General features: G+C 38.6%; 1 protein-coding gene across 4 annotated transcripts in view; it reads left to right on the forward strand.

Annotated features, from left to right (window-relative positions):
• TEX10 (testis expressed 10) overlaps positions 1 to 18,565 on the forward strand; it is a 53,033-nt gene that overhangs the window by 2,015 nt on the left and 32,453 nt on the right. For all 4 annotated transcript variants that reach the window (XM_066992687.1, XM_066992688.1, XM_013181160.3 and 1 more), the window contains exons 2-7: positions 391 to 579; positions 1,061 to 1,767; positions 7,374 to 7,617; positions 9,492 to 9,604; positions 11,361 to 11,599; positions 16,151 to 16,286. In XM_066992687.1, the coding sequence (XP_066848788.1) occupies positions 400 to 579; positions 1,061 to 1,767; positions 7,374 to 7,617; positions 9,492 to 9,604; positions 11,361 to 11,599; positions 16,151 to 16,286 (1,619 nt within the window). In that variant the 5' untranslated portion in view covers positions 391 to 399. The remainder of the gene's footprint in view (positions 1 to 390; positions 580 to 1,060; positions 1,768 to 7,373; positions 7,618 to 9,491; positions 9,605 to 11,360; positions 11,600 to 16,150; positions 16,287 to 18,565) is intronic.

Raw genomic sequence — 18,565 nt, forward strand, 5'->3', positions numbered from 1 at the left:
TGAAATGAAACTGTTAACCGAGCTCTTTAGCCATGACAAGGGGTCAGGTACATAAAAAGTTGCCTTATCAGCAGGACCATTTGTTAAAGAAAAACAGAAAACCGCGCAACTTATTCTGATAAAGCAGTGGAAGATGATGATACTTAAGTGATCTTTTCACTCTGAGAACTGCTTTATTGAAAGGCAACCAAGGAACAGTGGAATATTTTCTGAACTAGAACAGTTCTGGATCAGCCTGCGGGTCTGTTTGGCTTAGCAGCTTGTCTCAGTAGTGGGCAACAGTTTATACATAGGAAAGAGAGTAAAAACAGTAGATTTCACTAGGAAGTTGCTGCTTTTTGGTGAAAAATGTATTTGTAATGTATTAAAATTCTGAATGTCTTTTTGCAGAGAATCAGAATGACTAAAAAAAGGAAACATCAAGAAGACTTCCAGAAAGTGAAATTAAAAGTTGGGAAAAAAAAGCCAAAATTAGAAAATGCAACAGATACCACCTTCAAAACAAAGGCCATACAAATTCCTGAACAGCTTAAAGAAGATGGATTGCTTACTGCACAAAACAGAAAACTTAACATAAAGGTATATTGTGATAATACGTTCTGAAGTGACAGATAATGACTTGACATTTACCTTCTGCTTTCCGTCCTTTGCGTTGTCTTCCATATCTTGCAACTCTTAAACTGAAGAGAGCTGTTGAGACTAAAATTTTATAGTTCTACTTTTGAGACCAGCTGTGAGAGGACAATTCTTGGTTGTGCCTCTGTTAAGTCAGTAAGCTTGTATATATACTTGAGAACGACAGTTATGTAATTACCTGAAGGACGAGTTACGGTGTCTTGTTTTTCCTGTTGTTGAATATTGCGGATTTTTTCATTGTTATGCTTTAAACCAATACTACATTTGTTTTGAATTTACCACGCTGCTACAGACAGCAATACATCGTTAGAACAGATTCTGTATTTTCTAATATTTAGGAAAAAATGTGCTAGAAAATAGGTGAGGAAATTAAAAGTCCTTAGAGTGATAATGATAGCAAATGTACATGTTTCTTTCCTTATAGGATCTGCTTTCACAGATGCACCATTACAGTCCTGGGGTTAAGCAAAATGCACTTCTTGGGCTCAAAGAGCTCCTGTCTCAGTATCCGTTTGTAATTGATGCCCACCTTTCGAATATAATAAGTGAGGTGGCAGCTGTGTTTACAGACAAAGATTCTGGTGTCAGAGGAGCGGCTGTTCAGCTGCTTCAATTCTTGGCTTCAAAAATAAGAGCTGAACAGATTGCTCCGTTTTTCCCCTTGGTAAGTGCCCATCTCTCCAGTGCCATGACTCACATCAGCGTGGGAATTCAGGAAGATTCATTGAAAGTCCTGGATGTTTTACTGGAAGCATACCCAGCTCTTCTTACAGACCGCAGTGTTATATTACTGAAGAATTTTGTAGAGCTTATCTCTCACCAGCAACTGTCAAAAAGACTGAAAAGCAGAGAGAAACTTTCCTGGATGCTGTCTGTTAACCCAAACCGCAGGGTAACTTCTCAGCAGTGGAGGTTGAACGTACTCATCAGGCTCAAGAAGTTTCTCCAGGCTGTGGTAGATGGATCCAATGAAATCGAAGACGAAGGGCTTCAGGAACAGAAGGATAGTCCTCATTCTGGGAGGAACCCCATATGTATAAGCTGGAAGGTCCATGCAAATAATCAGCAGCACATACAGCTGTATGAGAACGGTGGCTTACGACCAAAGATCAACTCCTCCTTTAGACTGAGGTGAGAAAACATGAATTCCCAAATTAGTTCGTGTCACCTGGATGGCCACAATTAATGTTGAACTGTGGCTTGCTGCTGTTGGAAGCAAATGTTTAATTCTCACGGTGGGATTGTTTGTTAGTTGTATTCCAGGGTAGTTAGTGTAACGTGCAGTTTCACTGCAGTGGCTGGCAAAACTCAGCAGATAGCTTGTTAGCAAGTATAAGCTTTATTTATGCTATTCATGATAATTCTGGAAGAGCAACTTGTTAGTGGTTTTTTGAATTGCAAACTGAAGACTACAGAGTATGGCAGGGTATCAAATACATGCGGGGGCAAGCAGACGGGGATTTCTGTGTACTAAATGTGAATGTATCTGTTGCACAGCAATAAGGAACTTGATTGAAACTTTGTGCTTTCACCTCCAAGAGCCTATAATAACTTGAGAAGGAGTGTAATTTCTTCATCTGAATGTAGCCTCCTTGTAAAATAGTACAATAAGATGCACCTGGCTGTGGGAAGCTCTGCTCAGTTCCCAATTTTGGATATTCTAAATGAATTCCCAGGTTTGTGTCTTCATTATGGATAAAGGCTGTCTCTGCTGAGACATGCTGATGAAAGTGGGGAGAAAAGCATAGCATGCTTAGTAACAGAAAGGTCTGGGGCTCTAACTAGATCTGAACTGAAGTTTAGGGAGAAATAACTAACCATATTTGTTTCTCTCTGTCTTTTCTGATTCACCTCAAACCAGAGGGGAGCCCTGCCCCTCCGCCCCCAAAGCCTTATGGTACCTTTTTGATGTTGCCATCCTCATGTGTACTTATGACTGTAGATGTTACCCATGTGGTGGTAGAACAGCTGCCATGAACTACCTGGAAAACAGAACTGCTGTTTAGCTGTTACACAGCACTTCTAATCCGTAGATCTCAGGGGGGGTTGAAGAGAAACCACAGTCCTTGTTTTGGTGCTGAACAAGACTGACTATGGGGTGGATATAAAGTGTTTTTTTACCAAATTGAGCTAGGAGATCAGTGGCAGAAAAAAAGGTACAAATCCCACTGTCTGATCCATCATTATGTCTACCTCATACCTTTGAAGGAGGCGCAGAAGAGGTGTTCTCTTTTAATACCCCAGATGTGGGCCTGAATTAGCAGGTCTTTTCAGTCTCCATCTTGGTGACAGACAAAAAGCTGTTCCATTCCTCTTCTCTTAGGCTTCCTCTTGGGAGATAGCATGTTACCTGTGGTAGGTATGGGAAATTTACATGAAGCTAAGTAAATCGTAAAGCTTATTCTCACGAAAGTGGCGTTAGCATAGCTTAAGAGTTCAGTGATGTCCAACAATAGCTGCTGCAGTTAAAACTACCTTAGAAACTAAAGCAGTGAAATCCAGTCTCAAGGCAGGGGAGGGTTTCAGTGCCAAACGGTCCTGTGGACTTCATCTTGCAGACAGCAGCAAAGAGCTACGGACCACCGAGTACCAGGGGGTTCTTGTTCTGTGCACCGGGTGACGCGCAGTGCGTGCTGTGCCATGCCCTGTAATGGCTGGAGGCGCGCTGTGTCCAAGGTCGGGGAAAATAAACCGCACCTGGTGTCTCCTGAATTGGATTCCCCTTTTCTGAGGAGCTAGATTTCGGTGAAACATCGCGATCCGCTTCTGGTTATAAATGCTTTCACAAAGCCGTTCCAAGCACGAGGAGGAGCCGGAAGAGTAGAAGGAAACACTGCTAGCGTCCGAGGCAAAGTTGGCAGAGAGAGCTGATGGCAGCGGAGCAGAAGATTGGCAAGAGAAGGGATAGCCACACAAGGTACTAAAGCGTTCTCGTTCTGTTGTATTTGCTCGTTGGTTGGTGCAGCCCTTTTGTACAAAGGGGCTAGCAGAGCTTGTTTTACTGGATATTCGTGGAATGTTAAGAGTGGAAGTTACCTGGGGGCTTTTCTATTTGCTATGAGAAACAGGAAGGATGCCTACAGCGTGAAGCCCTTCTCTCTGAAATCTTTTCTAGTAATCTGAAGATGTTTAATTCTGTCTCTTCCAATCCCAACTGTGGCCTTCGACGGTCATTCCTGGGCCTCTGCTGTGACCATTACTGCAGGGACAGAAATGACTCCTAGTAAGAGGTGCAAAATGTCTCTGCTGCAGATCTCCAAAATCTCAAGTGGTGTGTGTGGTTTTGTTTAAAGAAGTTGACACAGAAATAGTCAAGTCTTAACTATAGGTAATAAGAGTTGGCCAAACCAGAAGTGACTAATTGCATTGCGTGTGTGTATTGGTGGTAAAAGGGCTCATCACTAATACTGCAAATAAGTTTTGACTCTTTTCTTTAAAAAGTAGGCTTCCAAACACCATTAATAATATTTTAAATTATTGAAGTTGCTGATAGGTTTGTGTGTGTGTTCCTGTATCTTTTTAATCTTGGTGGTTCACCAGGTAGAGGTGCTACTTCCTAGATAATTTAGTGATTACAGAACAGGATTTTCCAAGGGCTTTCCAGCTAGCAGTATTAGCATTTGGTGAACAGTGTAGATCTCTTCTGGAATGCTGGATGGTTCAGCAATTCAAATATTAAGGCTTTGTTATGTTCTGTTGTGTGTTAGGTCTTCCTACTATGTGTGAATTAAAGATCACAATGAAGTAGGAGATTACTAGAACGTGTTTTCTGCCTGATGTGTTGCTGCTGACTGCGCTGCTTTTTGCATCACTTCGTTTCAGGGTTGGAAAAATGGAAGGCCCTCACAGCTTGAATTTGGTGGTACCAAGGTGTGTCATCTTTTTTTGGACTGGAAACGGTACTGAAGCGAAATGATAGAGCATCTGTTCTGCCAAGAAAGGATAAAATGAAGCTGCGGAGTAAATTGGAGAAGACTTGAGTGACCGAGATGGAAGACAAAGCACAGTGAACGTATATGTGTGTGCTGTGCATCAGATAGAAGTGGAAAATACAGCTGAGTGTTTTTCTGCTGAAATAGGCGATGCGTACCTAAGGAAGAGGAGCACAGTAATCTGATTTAGACTGCAAGACCAAAAGAAAAAGAAATCACTATCATTCAGTGACTTTCTATTTCAAGCAGCCAGTTGTTCTTTTCCTATCTTCTGTTTCTTTCATGCTTCCTTGACTAAGTTTCCCTTCCCTAAGTTTTTTTTTCACTCCCTTACAGTCAAGTTGCGGTTATGTTACAAAGAAAAAATTATTTTGTTTGGTATTCCTTATAGGAATATTGGCATTTTAAGAAAAACGACAGCTTAAGGCGCTACATACATGAGTATCTTACAGCTCCCCTTAATAATAATTTACCCCAAAGTGAAGGTAATGAGCTTTGTGGTGTTTTTCAGAGCCACCCTGCTATTAAGGACTAATGGTAACAGATATGGGACAGAAAGATTGACACTTCAATTGACATCAGACTCTCCTGGTTCATATGACCGTGTTTGGCAAAGGATGTGCTCACCAGATCAGTGCCATCTGTTCAGTATGCATACTTTGTCATTATGTACCCCTTTTGCTGTCAACCTTGAATGTGTGGAGAATATTTTGAGACCTAGGGGCTTCTTTTGAGGGGAGACATAAAAGCTATGCTAAGTTTTCTTTCCCAGGTGCTCTCAGCATCTGGGTGGGATATCCCTTTTGGCACTGATTCTTTTTTTTCTTCCCGTTCCTTGTTTCAGATGAGCACTAAAATAGAGGGCTGTGCTTTGTTATACTTCAGTAGGAATCTTGAGGTGTGTGTTCTCAGGTTTCATGCACGGCTCGTTGCTTAGTGAGGTGATTTTTCTGGTCCAGAAACAGATTGCTGTAATGCCAGAGCTCTGCTGTAATACCAGGTATTCTTTTCAGAGAAATTGTTTGGAAGTATGACTTCAGAACTATGTTACCCAATTACCGACACTCCAGAATCTCAGCCAGGTGTCTAGTATTCTCATGTTATTAGCATTTACAGGACAGCATTGTTCAGTGAAATTAGAGGTCTTGGTAGCAACTTAGTCATCCAGTGATGCTGTAGGATTTGTGATGGATATAACTAGAAGATGAGATTTGTCTGCTGTGTCTTTAGATGTCTACATTAGAGTTATCCACCATAAACCCTATAGTCTAAAAGAAACTGATGTCTTCACTGTAGTGTCTACAGAGTAGATAGTTAATAAACCCCCCCCCTTTTTTTTTTTAAAGAGAAAAAGCAAAAAACAGTTGACTGCATATATTGGTTGTTGCTGTTAGTGCTGAGGTTTTTTTTTTGTTTTTTTTTAAAGCTTCTTTGAAAGATATAGCAAATTGGATGGCTTGAAAATGGTAGGATGACCAGAGAAAACTGGTTAATCTCTTTAATTCAATACCAAATTAAAATATTTGTAAACAACCTCTGGGAAGAAGGCAAGTAGTTTTTCAGATTTCATTTTGGGTGTTTATCTGTAAAGAAAAGTTTCTTGGAGAACATCACTGAAATAGGAAGGGGTTTAATAGGAAATCGAGCATACCAATTTTTACTTATATTAAGAATTTAGAATTATAGAAATTTCTTGCTATGAGCCTTTTGTGTTCCATGATGATTTTGCTTTCACAATGTCAGCAATTATGAGTTGAAGTTAATATTGATCCTCTGTGTTGTGTTTTTTTTTTAAACTTTTTAAGAGCTCTTTCGTTGTTTAGAAACACTTCCAAAAGCTTCTGTATTGCTCAAAAATAGCAGGAGTGCTTCACGAGTTACTTTCTTTAAAGAACGTTCTTAAAATGTATATAAACTGCCTGAGAATACTCAGGAGCAGGATTTTGTGATTTGTGTGGATAATCCCTTGTGGAAAAGAAGACAGAAGTGTTACCAGGGAAAAAAAAAATCTTGGTTTTCTTGCTTTCTGGGAGATGTATACTAGTTTGATTTAAACGGTATCTCGTTATTTTTGGATAATTTTTGTTTATTATCAGATCATTATAATAATTTTTGAGCTAGTTGCTCTCCAGAGCATTAAAGCTAAGCCGTCACAATGGGAATTGGTTATGGTTTGGCAGAATGATTTTTCTATTATTATGAGCAACCATTACGTTTATTATAGCTGAAGATCATTATAAACTGTAATAAACCTCACGCGTTTGACAATACTTTGTAGTCAGTTTCATTATTTTGCTTCAAGGAGCTTAAAACTTAAAGTAAAAGTTTTTTATTCCGTTGTGCTGAGCACAGTGAAATCTTACCTGTTGCTTGAAGGCGATATGATAATACAAATCGTATTTCTGCATTTCTGTAGACCTTACATGTAACAGTGGGGAGAGAAGTGCTGAAATCTAAGAAGCTGGTATAGAAGCACACAGATTTGCAGGGAGTCTCGGGAGCAGGTTTGTTGTAGTAGGTTTGAACTATGGCCTGAATTTTTGGGTTAGACCTGTGTGGTGGTGCCAGGAGTTGGACTCGATGATCCTGATGGGTCCCTTCCAACTCGGGATATTCTGTCATTCTATGATCCCATTTTTCTTTATTGAAATATTTAGCAAGAAAGCAAGCGAACCTTTAATGTATTAAAAATATTTTTTCTGGTATAAAGAAAGGAAAGCAGTATTGCTTAATCTGTTTTTAAAGGTGTGATCTTTATCTTTTTCTTTTATCTTTTTCTTTTTTTTTTTTGCTTTTGTCATTTAGGTCTCTGGCAAGTGTAATGGACAGTGCAGAAAAAGGCCTGTCCTCGGCTGAAAATTTAAAAGGTTTTATTGAGATAATAATTCCATTACTGATAGAGTGCTGGATTGAAGCATCTCCCGCACAATCAGCTCCCATTCTCGGAAATCTTTTGGAATCAGATTCTCAGCAGCTTATGCAGCAAGTGCTTAGTATAATACATTTATTGTGGAAGCTCACAAAGCGACACGATGAAACATACAAAATGGTAAGGGAGAAGTGATCCGTGGCATAATAATGAGAGTTCATGTTGTTTTGATCAGAAACCAGTGAGTTGGTGGTGGGCAATAGTGGAAATATTTGAGTAAGAGAGAAAAAGCCTAGGGTTTGAGCAAAATTGGAGTTTGGATTTTGTCAGGTCTCTTACTCTAGAAAAGAATCTGTTGAACTGAGCAGTGAGTTCAGCAGTAGTCTCCAGGAATCCTTCCTGACAGACCAGCACGAAAACGTATGAGCCTGAAAATTACATTGGAGAAGAGGAGCGTTGTCTCCCAGATAACCTCTAGAATATAAATCTGACCAAAGTGTGGTATGGATTATTTGTTTCTTGTTTTTACACGTTGAAAGGTTTTACACATCGGGGTAGTGGAATGAAAAACACAATCCTTAAACCCTTGGAAAGGTAAGGGACAAGGGTTGTATGAAGTCTGTAACTGCTTGGCAGTACCTGCACTGCTGTATCACGATTGGTAGTATCGCCCATGGCACTGAATCAAAGCCTAAATAAGAGTTTTGGAAAGCATCTTTGAAGGTCTTTGCCCTGATTATTTTGTCTGTCTTTTATTTTGATAAATCAATTACTTTTTTTTTTTTTTGCAATGTTTGCCGCTCTTCAGAAGGCCTTGCAAACACGAAAACACACACACTTTTCTTGTCATTTTGGCTGTTGAAGGAATGTCTTGACAGCTCTTTTATCTCTGTATAGGATTCTAGATTCATGTGCTAAACAAAATCTACATACAAAATAATTACTACAAAAAAATCTGGAATCAACCCATTACACCCGAGTTAGCTAACGTACACAGACAGCCTGAGAGGGGTGAATTCGGTGTCCCCGAACAAAACATGCTGTTCCCATTTACCTCCGTCCTTTCTACAGAGTCACTTGGGAGCAGGCAGAAAGGAGGCTGTGGCAGCCTGCTGCTGCTAACCTTTTTCTTTAGGGTGCTTTAAGGCTGCTGCCCTTAGCCACAGGGTGCCTGCCTTTTGGTCATGAGAAAGGAGTGCTCCTGTGTCGAGATGTAAGACATTTGAGGTACACACAGGTGCATTATGACCTTAAGATGTTCAGAAGAAATTTTTTTTTTGAGGATACTGTATTTTATAATTGTATCTTCTCTGTTCCTTTATATTTACCCTATATATAAAGTACATTCAAATAGCTCAGTTTGAAAATGGAAGTTTTGCTTATGAAACAGTCCTTGGGCTTTAAGGGCCAGAGTGCTTATTAGAGATCTTCTGGAAAACCACTCTGAATGCACTTAGTGGGAGCCTGCTAATCTTTGAAATAGTTCAATGGTCATTCTCTTAATATTTGGATATATAAAAAAGATTGTTGTGCCTGATCAATTTAATAACAATGCAAGCTTCTGTGTGCGTGCAGTGGGTTCTGCTAGATAGTTTGTGGAATGGTGACTGAAAATGTCTGTTAAACCAAAAAGTAAAATTATTTTTGAATGTAAAAACCTTATTGTGTAAGGATGACCTTTTTTCAGTAAGATGTTTTGTTGGAAGTCTTGAACTATGAGTATGTTAATAGTGGGAAAGATGAAAGGTAGTGTCAGAGTATGTCTTAATGGAAAATTCAGGACAGTCACTGCAAGTAAATCAGAGTTCACTGATAAATTAATGTAAAAGCGCTTTCAGTTGATACCTGTAACTCACTTGGTTTTATATTGTGTATATAATATATAGTATGTGCTAGGAACGCATACTGGTCCAGTTTGGATTAAATGTTATCCCTCACCCTTGAATTGTATCACAACTTTACTCTGTTGTTTTGTGGATCTTCCAGTTTGTGCATGATTTCATTGATGCTTTTCACTTACTACCATCTTTTCTGTCATCTGCTTTCCTTAATAGGAAGTGTGGCTCCGAATGAATTACCTTGTTGATTTCAAGCACCACTTCATGCGTAGTTTTCCTTACTATTTACAAGAAACAGTAAGGCACAAAAAGAAAGATTCGTGGAAAGGGTAAGAATAAAATCAGTGTTGTGTTAACAGCTTTTAGTTTCGTAAAATGAGACAATATATGTGGGCCTTACTAAGTTTTTAATGTTGTAAAACTTTTTTATTGTGTGTTCCTGGGAGGTCTGTACAACCAGAGCGTTTTGGTTGTACTTATTAAAAGTATTGTGTAGGAAGTCATCTGAAAGTCCTCCAGTAGAAATGAAAAAGCTGTTTTAAAGAAGTGAAAGTACTGCAAACTGTGCTGCTGAAAATGGAGCTGTCATAGTGGAATCTTGGTTTATTCTAAGGGTCTATCATTATTAGGCTGCAGGTATATTTGTGTTTGAAATCATGTTTGGTATTTCAAGTATTGCATTCTCCATTCCTAGAAGGGCACATAGATTAGAGGTACAGCATAGCTCCTAGTGAAATATTTTCATTTCAGCTAGCCTTGTCCATTAAGTTGATAAAGCCAAAAAATGTTTTGCTTTTCCAGGTTTTGACCTGAACTCCCTTTCTTGAAACTGAAAATCTGAGAGCTAGTAGTTGGGCAACACAACCATGTTTCTTGTGTTGTAGGTGACACCCTGACTTACTGAAGTTCTGTGCATCCTTCTTCACTATACTCCTAAATTGTGCCCTATTCTTGCACTTAATAAGTATGCTGTTGGATAGATACTGGAGACTTTTGTGGTTTTGTTTTGGATATTAATTGAGGACTTCCAAAAACTTAGCCTTGTGTGATGTAAATAAAAATAGTTACCTTTTGTTTTCCCTACTTACCGATATATTGGTGTGAAGGCTTGCATTTAGAAATCTCACATGGCATTTTAAGGCTTCCTTCCTTCTCCAGTTTGCAAAATGTTACAGAAACTTATGACAGTACTGCAGATAGCCCTTCATGTCAACACATTCTGAACATGAAAAAAGATACTAGCATTTATGCAATGTGTAAATTAAGCCCATAGCTTGAGATTTACTTCCTCGTATTTTAACAGTTGGCTTTATTGAATTGAAGAGTGACTAGACTTAAGTTAGCACAGGGTAAAGTGCTCTGTTATGTCATTTTCACAACTCTATATCATGTTCTGAATGTAGGTACTCATATGTGCAGCTTTCTGTAGATAAATTCTTTGACGTTCTTTTTGTATACTGTGGGTGTTCAGTCAGCGTGAACTGAAGTTCCAGCATCAGATGTCAAGCTGCAACATCCTTGATTCCTTTCTTGGTAACCCTTAATTTTGACTTTCAGACCTCTGGAGGATATAGTAACGGTGATAAATGTGTTTCTTATTCCATAGGAGATTGGAAAAAGGTACATAAATGAATTTCTCTATGCTGTTCATGGTGCTTTTAGTTGTCTGACAGTGACAAAATCCATGTGATTCCTCACAGAAGATGAAACACAAGAAACAAAACTAAGGTGTCGTTTTTCTAGTTTTTCTTTTCCTGTTTCAGTCACCTAAAAGTGGTGCTAGACCAGGGTAAAAATCTCAGAGGAGAAATCAGCCGTAGAGACACAATTTACAGCTTTGGTTCTCACTGCCGCTATAAATACAAGAAATAGATATCATGGTGGCAAAACAAAAATTGTCATTTACCTGAATGGGATGTAAAAGTCAAGTACAAAGACTCTTTTAAAACGTGTATTTGCTTTAGAACTTCAGCATTTATAATTTTTCTTCCCTATGTGGTATAATTCCTACTGAAGTAACTGTATATTAAAAGGCATAATTTTTTTTGATTTTTTTTTTCTTTTTTCCCCTCCTTTCCTCCTTAGCAACAAGTATTGTATGACACCCTCAAACAGTGTAGACCATCTTTTACTGAACTTAACCTTGTGTGACATAATGGTTTCACTAGCAAGTGCTTCAACACTGCAGGCAGATTCTGGTTGGTTGGACATGATAAGGAAATTTGTGACAGATACTCTCCAGGATGGCAGCAGGCTGAATAGCAAGCAGGTGAACAGATTGCTTGGTGTGACTTGGAGACTAATGCAAATACAGCAGAACAAAGGTAAGATGTGAGTAGTTTGTAAAAAGTGAAATGTAGGCACTGACAAAGAGATTGAGTTACTTTTTTCTTTTCAGGTCACTTTGTCTTATATCCTTGGTTGTTACATCCATAGTGTGTTTTGTCTGTAGAGGTAAATTGAATTCCATGGTCATATCATTGTACGCGGCATTGAAAATTTCTTCTTATTAGGAATGCTGCTAGATTCATAGTGTTGATATACAAAGCATATATTTGTGTACCTGTCTTCTGTTTTTACTTCTTAAGGCATTCTTGTAAATGGGAAGAATACGTTTTTACTTTACTGGAAAAAATAATAATTACAAGAAAGGAGAGTTGCATGATATTTTAATATATTAGTCCTTATTTAAAATCATTAATGTAGCTTGTAGACATCCTTGAGTAATGTCAGATGACCGTTGTAGCTCTATGGTAACATGAAAAGTGTTCGAGGCCAGGCTGGATGGGGCTTTGAGCAACCTAGTCTAGTGGAAGGTATCCCCATCCATGGCAGGGGATTGGAACCAGATGGTCTTTAAGGTCCCTTCCAGGCCCAAACCATTGTATGATTCTATGAAATGCCAAGATAGTTCAGATGAAAGCTGCTGTAGCATTTGATTTTAATCCCCTTCCAAGGGAAAACACGTTTGCAGTTATGACTTGCATGACCAACACAGTGTTTTGGGTTCTCTTCCCACCCCCTCACCAAAATAACGCTTGACTGATCCAGATAAGACCTTGTTTGCCATTCTGTTCACTGGTTGATGCAGGACTTCTTAAAGAAAGGAATTTCTCAGTAAGTCTAAAGGTGACAGTGGTCTATTGTCTTATCGGTCTGGTAGAATTAAATTCCACAGCCAACAGCCATTTATAGAAAACGCTATCTCCCTGGCAACAAAGCTAATAACTAATTATTTCTATCTATACTACAAAATTTAGCTTCCTGCTGAAAGCAAGTAATAGTCCACAGTCAGAGATGTGCCCGTCTCATCATCTGAGCTAAAGCAGAAGAGTTGATACTAAAGAAATACGTTTCCAGCTATTATATCAGATGCTTCACACTTTTCTTTGTAGTAAAACATTGAATTTTGCTTTGTCTACTAGACTCTTGTCAGATAGGGGAGAATAGCTTGTGTTTTTCTAACCGAAGTAGCCATTTTAGTAAAACAATTTTCCTCAAGGATGCAGAAAATAAAAGCTTTAAGCTTTAAAAACAAACGAAAAAAACATTTAAGTGAACTTCCAGAAGATTGATGCATATGGATCTTGTCTTATTCTGTAAAGGTTCAGGAATGTTGTTGTGAGCAGGAAATTGTTTACCTCAGGAATCTGTATCTGTTTGAACAATTTATCTTGTCCCTTCTTGATAATCCTTGTGCAGTACTAAAAGCCTGACTAGATGTAAGATTAAACTTCATTTACTAGACGTAGAGGAAGTATAGTTTCAACAGGCTGGATAAATGGGCCGACAAGGACCTCATGCAGTTCAGCGAGAGGAAGAGCAAAGTCCTGCACCTGTGAAGGAGCAGGCTCATCCACCAGAACATGCTGGGGCCGCCCAGATGGAAAGCAGCTTGGCAGAAAAGGATCTGGGTGGACGCCAAGCTGACCATGAGCCAGTAATGTTCCCTTGTGGCAAAGAAGGCTGAACGGTATCCTGGGCTGCATGAGGAGAAGTGTTGCCAGCAGGTCGAGGGAGGTGATTCATCCTTTCCACTCAGCACTGGTAAAGCCACGTGGAGTACTGTGTCCATTCTGGGCTTCCCAGTTCAAGTGAGACGTGGAGCTACTGGAGAGAGTCCAGTGAAGGACCATGAAAATGATTAAGGGATTGGAGCATCTCTCCTACAAGGAAAGGCTGAGAGAGCCTGGAGAAGGGAAGGCTTGGGGGAAACTTATAAATGTCTATAAATACCTCTCAAGAGAACGGAACAAGGCTCTTTTCAGTGGTGCCCAATGACACAACAAGAGGCACAAGCTGAAACACAGGAAGATTTCTCTGAGCATCAGGAAATACTTTTTCAGTGTGAGTGTGACTGAGCACTGGCAAAGGTTGCCCAGAGAAGTTGTGGAGTTCCCACCTTGGAAATCTCTCTCTTTGGAGACATTCAGAAACCGTATGGACATGGTCCTCGCCACCAGCTTTAGGTGATCCTGCCTGAGCAGGGGCATTAGACCCAATGATATCCAGAGGTCTTTTACAACCTAAGCCATTCTATGTGGAAAAAAGTTTCCTTTCCTGATTTTTTTGATGGTGTTCTAGAAATTCTGAACTGTATTGTATATGATGATATTCCAGAAGTTGGCACATACTGAAGATAAATCTGAATTGTTTAAAACATATCTGAAATTGAGATTAAGGGCCCGAGAAGGTGTGTGTGTGTGTGTATATATATTTTTAAGAAGACAATGCAAAAAAAAAAAAAAAAATGAAATCAGATGAAATAAAAAAATGGTCAAAATCTTCAGCATTATGCAACAAAAATATGGTGGTATCTTTGCAGTCCTTTTTTTCATGGCTGCCTATTTTGAGTAGTTCTTTATTCTGGTGTGAAACGTACCATTTACTTTGGATGTGTAGAAGAGCTTTAAGCTGATGTCTGAAGATTTCTCTCCGTTGATTAAGATCAAACTCTGGATCTGCTCTTTATAATTAGAAGGTCTGTTGCTTTCTTGCATTTCTCAGGTGTAAGTTTAGCAGCAGTTTACCTGCTAGTTGTATTTTTGATAAATTTTCTTCAAGTGAGAGAGACCACTCAGTCACTTCAGGAGGAGGATTGCCACATGCTAATTAAAACTGGACTATGTTAAAAACCTACGAGGACCTCAGCTGCATTTTGGAAGTCTGTACAATGTGGACCTTTCAAATACTACTTTTAGATAACGCATTTTAAAATTGCTTTTGTATTTAAACTTGTTCTGTTCATAGGAAGCAATTCAAACAGTAGGACTTGCTTTACTGAATGTGCCATGGAGAGTTATTTGAAGGTGGCTGAATATTCTACATGCTTAGAATATTTATTTCTTATAAAATTTTCCGTTGACGTTAATACCTTTGTGATTTCCAGCTAATTAATGGACTACTAATTAATTGAGAATAAGCGAGCATTCTGTTTAAGAAATGCAGTCCAAGATAAATCTTCATTAGAGGAGTATGTGAAATGAATAAGTTAATGTTTCTAGTGGAAAAAAAAAAGAATTTATCTTAATTAAAATTTGTTCTAATATTTGATGTATTTCTTGGTTGAAAGATTTGTTAGATTTCAACTTCTCAAGGGCTCCCTGTGTTATGATTAAGCATGGCCATGCCTTTTCAGGTGCTTTTTATAGTGTATCTTTTCCTGAGAATCTCTGTACAGTAACTTAAATACGTTCCCTGGTTTTACTGGAGTTTTTTGATTAAGATTGGCCCCTGAACTGGACCTGTAATCATTTTTAGTATGGAGCATTCCTGTTAAAATGTGGTCTCCAGGGGCAGAAGTAGCTCTGTTCAGTGTGGAACACGTCACTGTGTCTGGTTTTGAATGCATAACTTTAACTGCTTTGTACACCTGAATGGAAAACAAAAAGTTCTGTCGTCTTGGATTATGAAAACAATGAAAATGAGTGATTACTGCTAGTTAAGTACATCTTGACAGCAATTAGTTCACTGGGATCAAGCCCTATTCAGACAACTTGAGTGAGGGGTAGTGCTCTTCATATGTCTCTTGTCTTTTCAGATACTTCCCTGTTCTTTTAGGCTTGTCTTCTCAGAATTCAGATATTTGTATGATTTTTTTTCACGTTTTGTTAACTTTTACTTCCAATATTTCAGTCTGGCTTCTAAAGAAAATGTTTGGTCTCTTTTTCAGTCTACTATAATAACTTCTGCACTTGCTGGCCAGTTTTAGCCACCTTTGACATGAGGTTAGAACTCAAACATTGTTGTAAGTCTGGTGATAAAGCATAGTTGGCTAAAGCTTCAGAGAAGAAAAGGTTGCAGTGCAAGTTTAGCAGATCTCATTATAGCGGCTTGCCAGTGGCTCTCAAGGTATGTATTTTCTGGTTAATCAGCAAATGTGGTGTGGAGCCAGCTGGTTCGAAGACGTGGAGAGCTGATGAGGCTGATGTGTGTGTGGCAGGGAGGGTTAGTATGGAGATAACTGAAGGCAGTGGCGGTGAGGTTTTGGAAACAAGGCGAAGAGTAAAGGAGACCAGTGATGTGAAGTTATTGTGCTAGGGAAAAAGGATGTGGAAGATAGCTGTGGAAAACAGGAATTTATTACTTATTGCACTGGTTTCGAGGTAGTTAATGAGCTGTCTTCAGGAAGCTCTGAAGTTTTCACGTACCTGTTGTTTCTGTAGTTGCGCTTCTTTCATAAGCTACACAACGAGGTGTTTTAATGATTCACAGATTTATCCGGTGGTTTGTTTTGAAGCCTTTTGGTACTTCCCCTATGGAAATAACTGTAGGTAGTTGCAGCTACAGATTATATGTAATATGTGTGCATATATGTATGAGATCAGAAGATTAGGCAGCACTATTTGATTATTTTTTTTTAATTTTCATTCTAGTGGCTACAGAACCCTTGATAAAAGCAGTATATACACTATACCAGCAACGGAATCTCCTTTTTCCTGTTCGTACATTGCTTTTGAAATTTTTTAGCAGAGTTTACCAAAAAGAAGATTTGAGGACTCAAAGAATCAGGTAAAAAAACACCTATATTTCTATATTCTTTTTCATTTCAACACAGCATGTTTATTTCAAAAGTTAGAATATTGAATTTATGTGTTGTAAGATGTCATTGTGGATCTGGTTTGGCACTGTCACTGAAATTTCAAAGTTCAGTTTCCCTTTGATTTGAGATTGATGTGTGTTAGCTTATGTGTCTTTTTCTCTAATATAAGTACTAGATTTAAGATTTAATTTGCAGTATATTGCTGCAAGCTCATTGTTACTGACTGTGTGGTAGTCCTTCCCAGATGTGTCAGTGTTGTGCAGCTATTGCAATGGAGCCACGTCCATTACTCCAGCTCAAGGTCATGGACTTGTGACTTAAGTGGTTCCATTAGTGCATGTCTAGCCTACCGTATTTATTTTCTTTAATAAAAGTACACTTCAGTTGTTTTGGATGTGTGGATTTAAAGAGACTAAGTTTAAGAAAGTATTCTGTCCTTTTGGGTTCCCAGTTATGTGCGTCTATTAGATACCTGACTAGCTTCAAGTAAGAGGAAATGATTCTCCATATTGCTGTTTTAGTTTTTCAGCATAAGATTTGTCCAAATTATTCTGGAAAAGTTAAGGTGATGTATTTTTCAACCAAGCCATGTGGTTCCAACTATGTAAAATACTTAAATAGAGATCAGTCTGCATCAGTCTTGAGAACGGCAAAGGGCACACAATCATAACAATGATACCTGCTTCTGCTGACAGGTAGAAATCAAACCTCAGAGTCCCCAGAAATGCTGGCATCCATTAGCACAGTCAAGCTTCGGGAATATAGATATTTTCTGTCAGTCCTCAGCTTTTTTTAAGCCTGCTTTGTGATCAGGCCTGAATACACGTAATTAGATCTACAGACAGAAAAATCTAACGTTATGCTATGAATATCAAAAAAAATAAAGGGAATTTGAAAGACGGGAAAAGGCTAAGCAGCATTTTCCTCTTCTTTTTCACTTTGGGTGAAGAAGATTCTTTCTATACTAATTTCTATGAGGTTACATAACCACTGTTTTCTGAACAAGTCCTGAGCACCTCATCCACGGCATCATATGACCATCTAATGTCTACAAAGCTTTAACTTTCAACTTTTAGATGTCACAAACAGCAGTAGCTTTCTTGTTATTGCCCTTTTCTCAATCCTCTACATGGAATTGTAACATTTTTAGTAACTGAAGAGTGAAATCTCAAAAGGCCAAAATCATTTGCAAAAAGAATATATACACCTATGTATGATAACATTTTAAGATAGCTTAATCTTTATGTACTGGGACAATCCATTTCTTTCCGTTAGAAACAGTGTTTTCCAGTCTTCAAGATGTGAACTGGGAAGTGGATCCTGGTTGACATTCGTATTGTTATGCCATTCAGCTTGATATTATAGCTCTTTTAGCCTTCTTTTGGCTGCTCTCCTCAATTTTTTTTTTTCCTCAGAAGCTTGTTGAGTGCAGTATAAGAGGAGCAGAGTTCATGCTAGAACAAATTCCAAGACCATTTAAATGAAACTTTATTTTTTAGGTGTATCTGATTCTCAAAGGATGGATGGCAGATTTTGGCCTACTGTTGCCTGGGAGGAAGGTGGAGGGCACCTACCTTTAATGCCCTCTTATGCTATTATAGACATTTTGTTTCCTCAAACTTTTTGGTGAGGGATTTTAAGTCTGTTGAAAATTAGATGATTTTTATCAGCATTATGCTAGTCTTACTGACACCTTCAACTTGAACTTCTTGATTTATACGTGTATCATCTATTTAGTACTGAGGTGATAGAATGGTTTTGGTTTGTAAATTATACTTGATATCGTAAGTAAAACTGTCACAGAAACGGTAGCCTTTGAAAAATAGGATTGGTCTATGCAATTGGATTGTTTTAGTTTGAACTAGAAAGGATAAATAAAAACAGTTCTCTAGTGGGGTTGTCTGGTTCTAAAGCTCAGCATCAAAGACATTTAAAGGAAATTAAAAACCATAATTAGTGAAGTTTCCTGAAGTACTAACAGGCCAATTGGTTTGAATAGAGAATGAGTTCTGGAGAATCTTCAAGTCGTAAATATAAACGAAGATTCCTCTCAGGTGAGGGAAAAGCTTGTTTGAGTTTTTCCTTCTTTCCTTACCAGCTTTTAGAGGGTGACTATGGTAAACAGCAATTTCAGAGAATTTGACTGGAATCAGTTTAGTGTTTGGTCAGGAATATGTGAAGGGCTGATGCTGAGGCCAGTGCTGTGCAATGTTTGGTGGCCTGGGTCATGAAATAGGATGCACCCAGT

The sequence above is a fragment of the Anser cygnoides genome, chromosome 2 (assembly GCF_040182565.1).
Source record: "Anser cygnoides isolate HZ-2024a breed goose chromosome 2, Taihu_goose_T2T_genome, whole genome shotgun sequence".
Taxonomy (NCBI): Eukaryota; Metazoa; Chordata; class Aves; order Anseriformes; family Anatidae; genus Anser; species Anser cygnoides.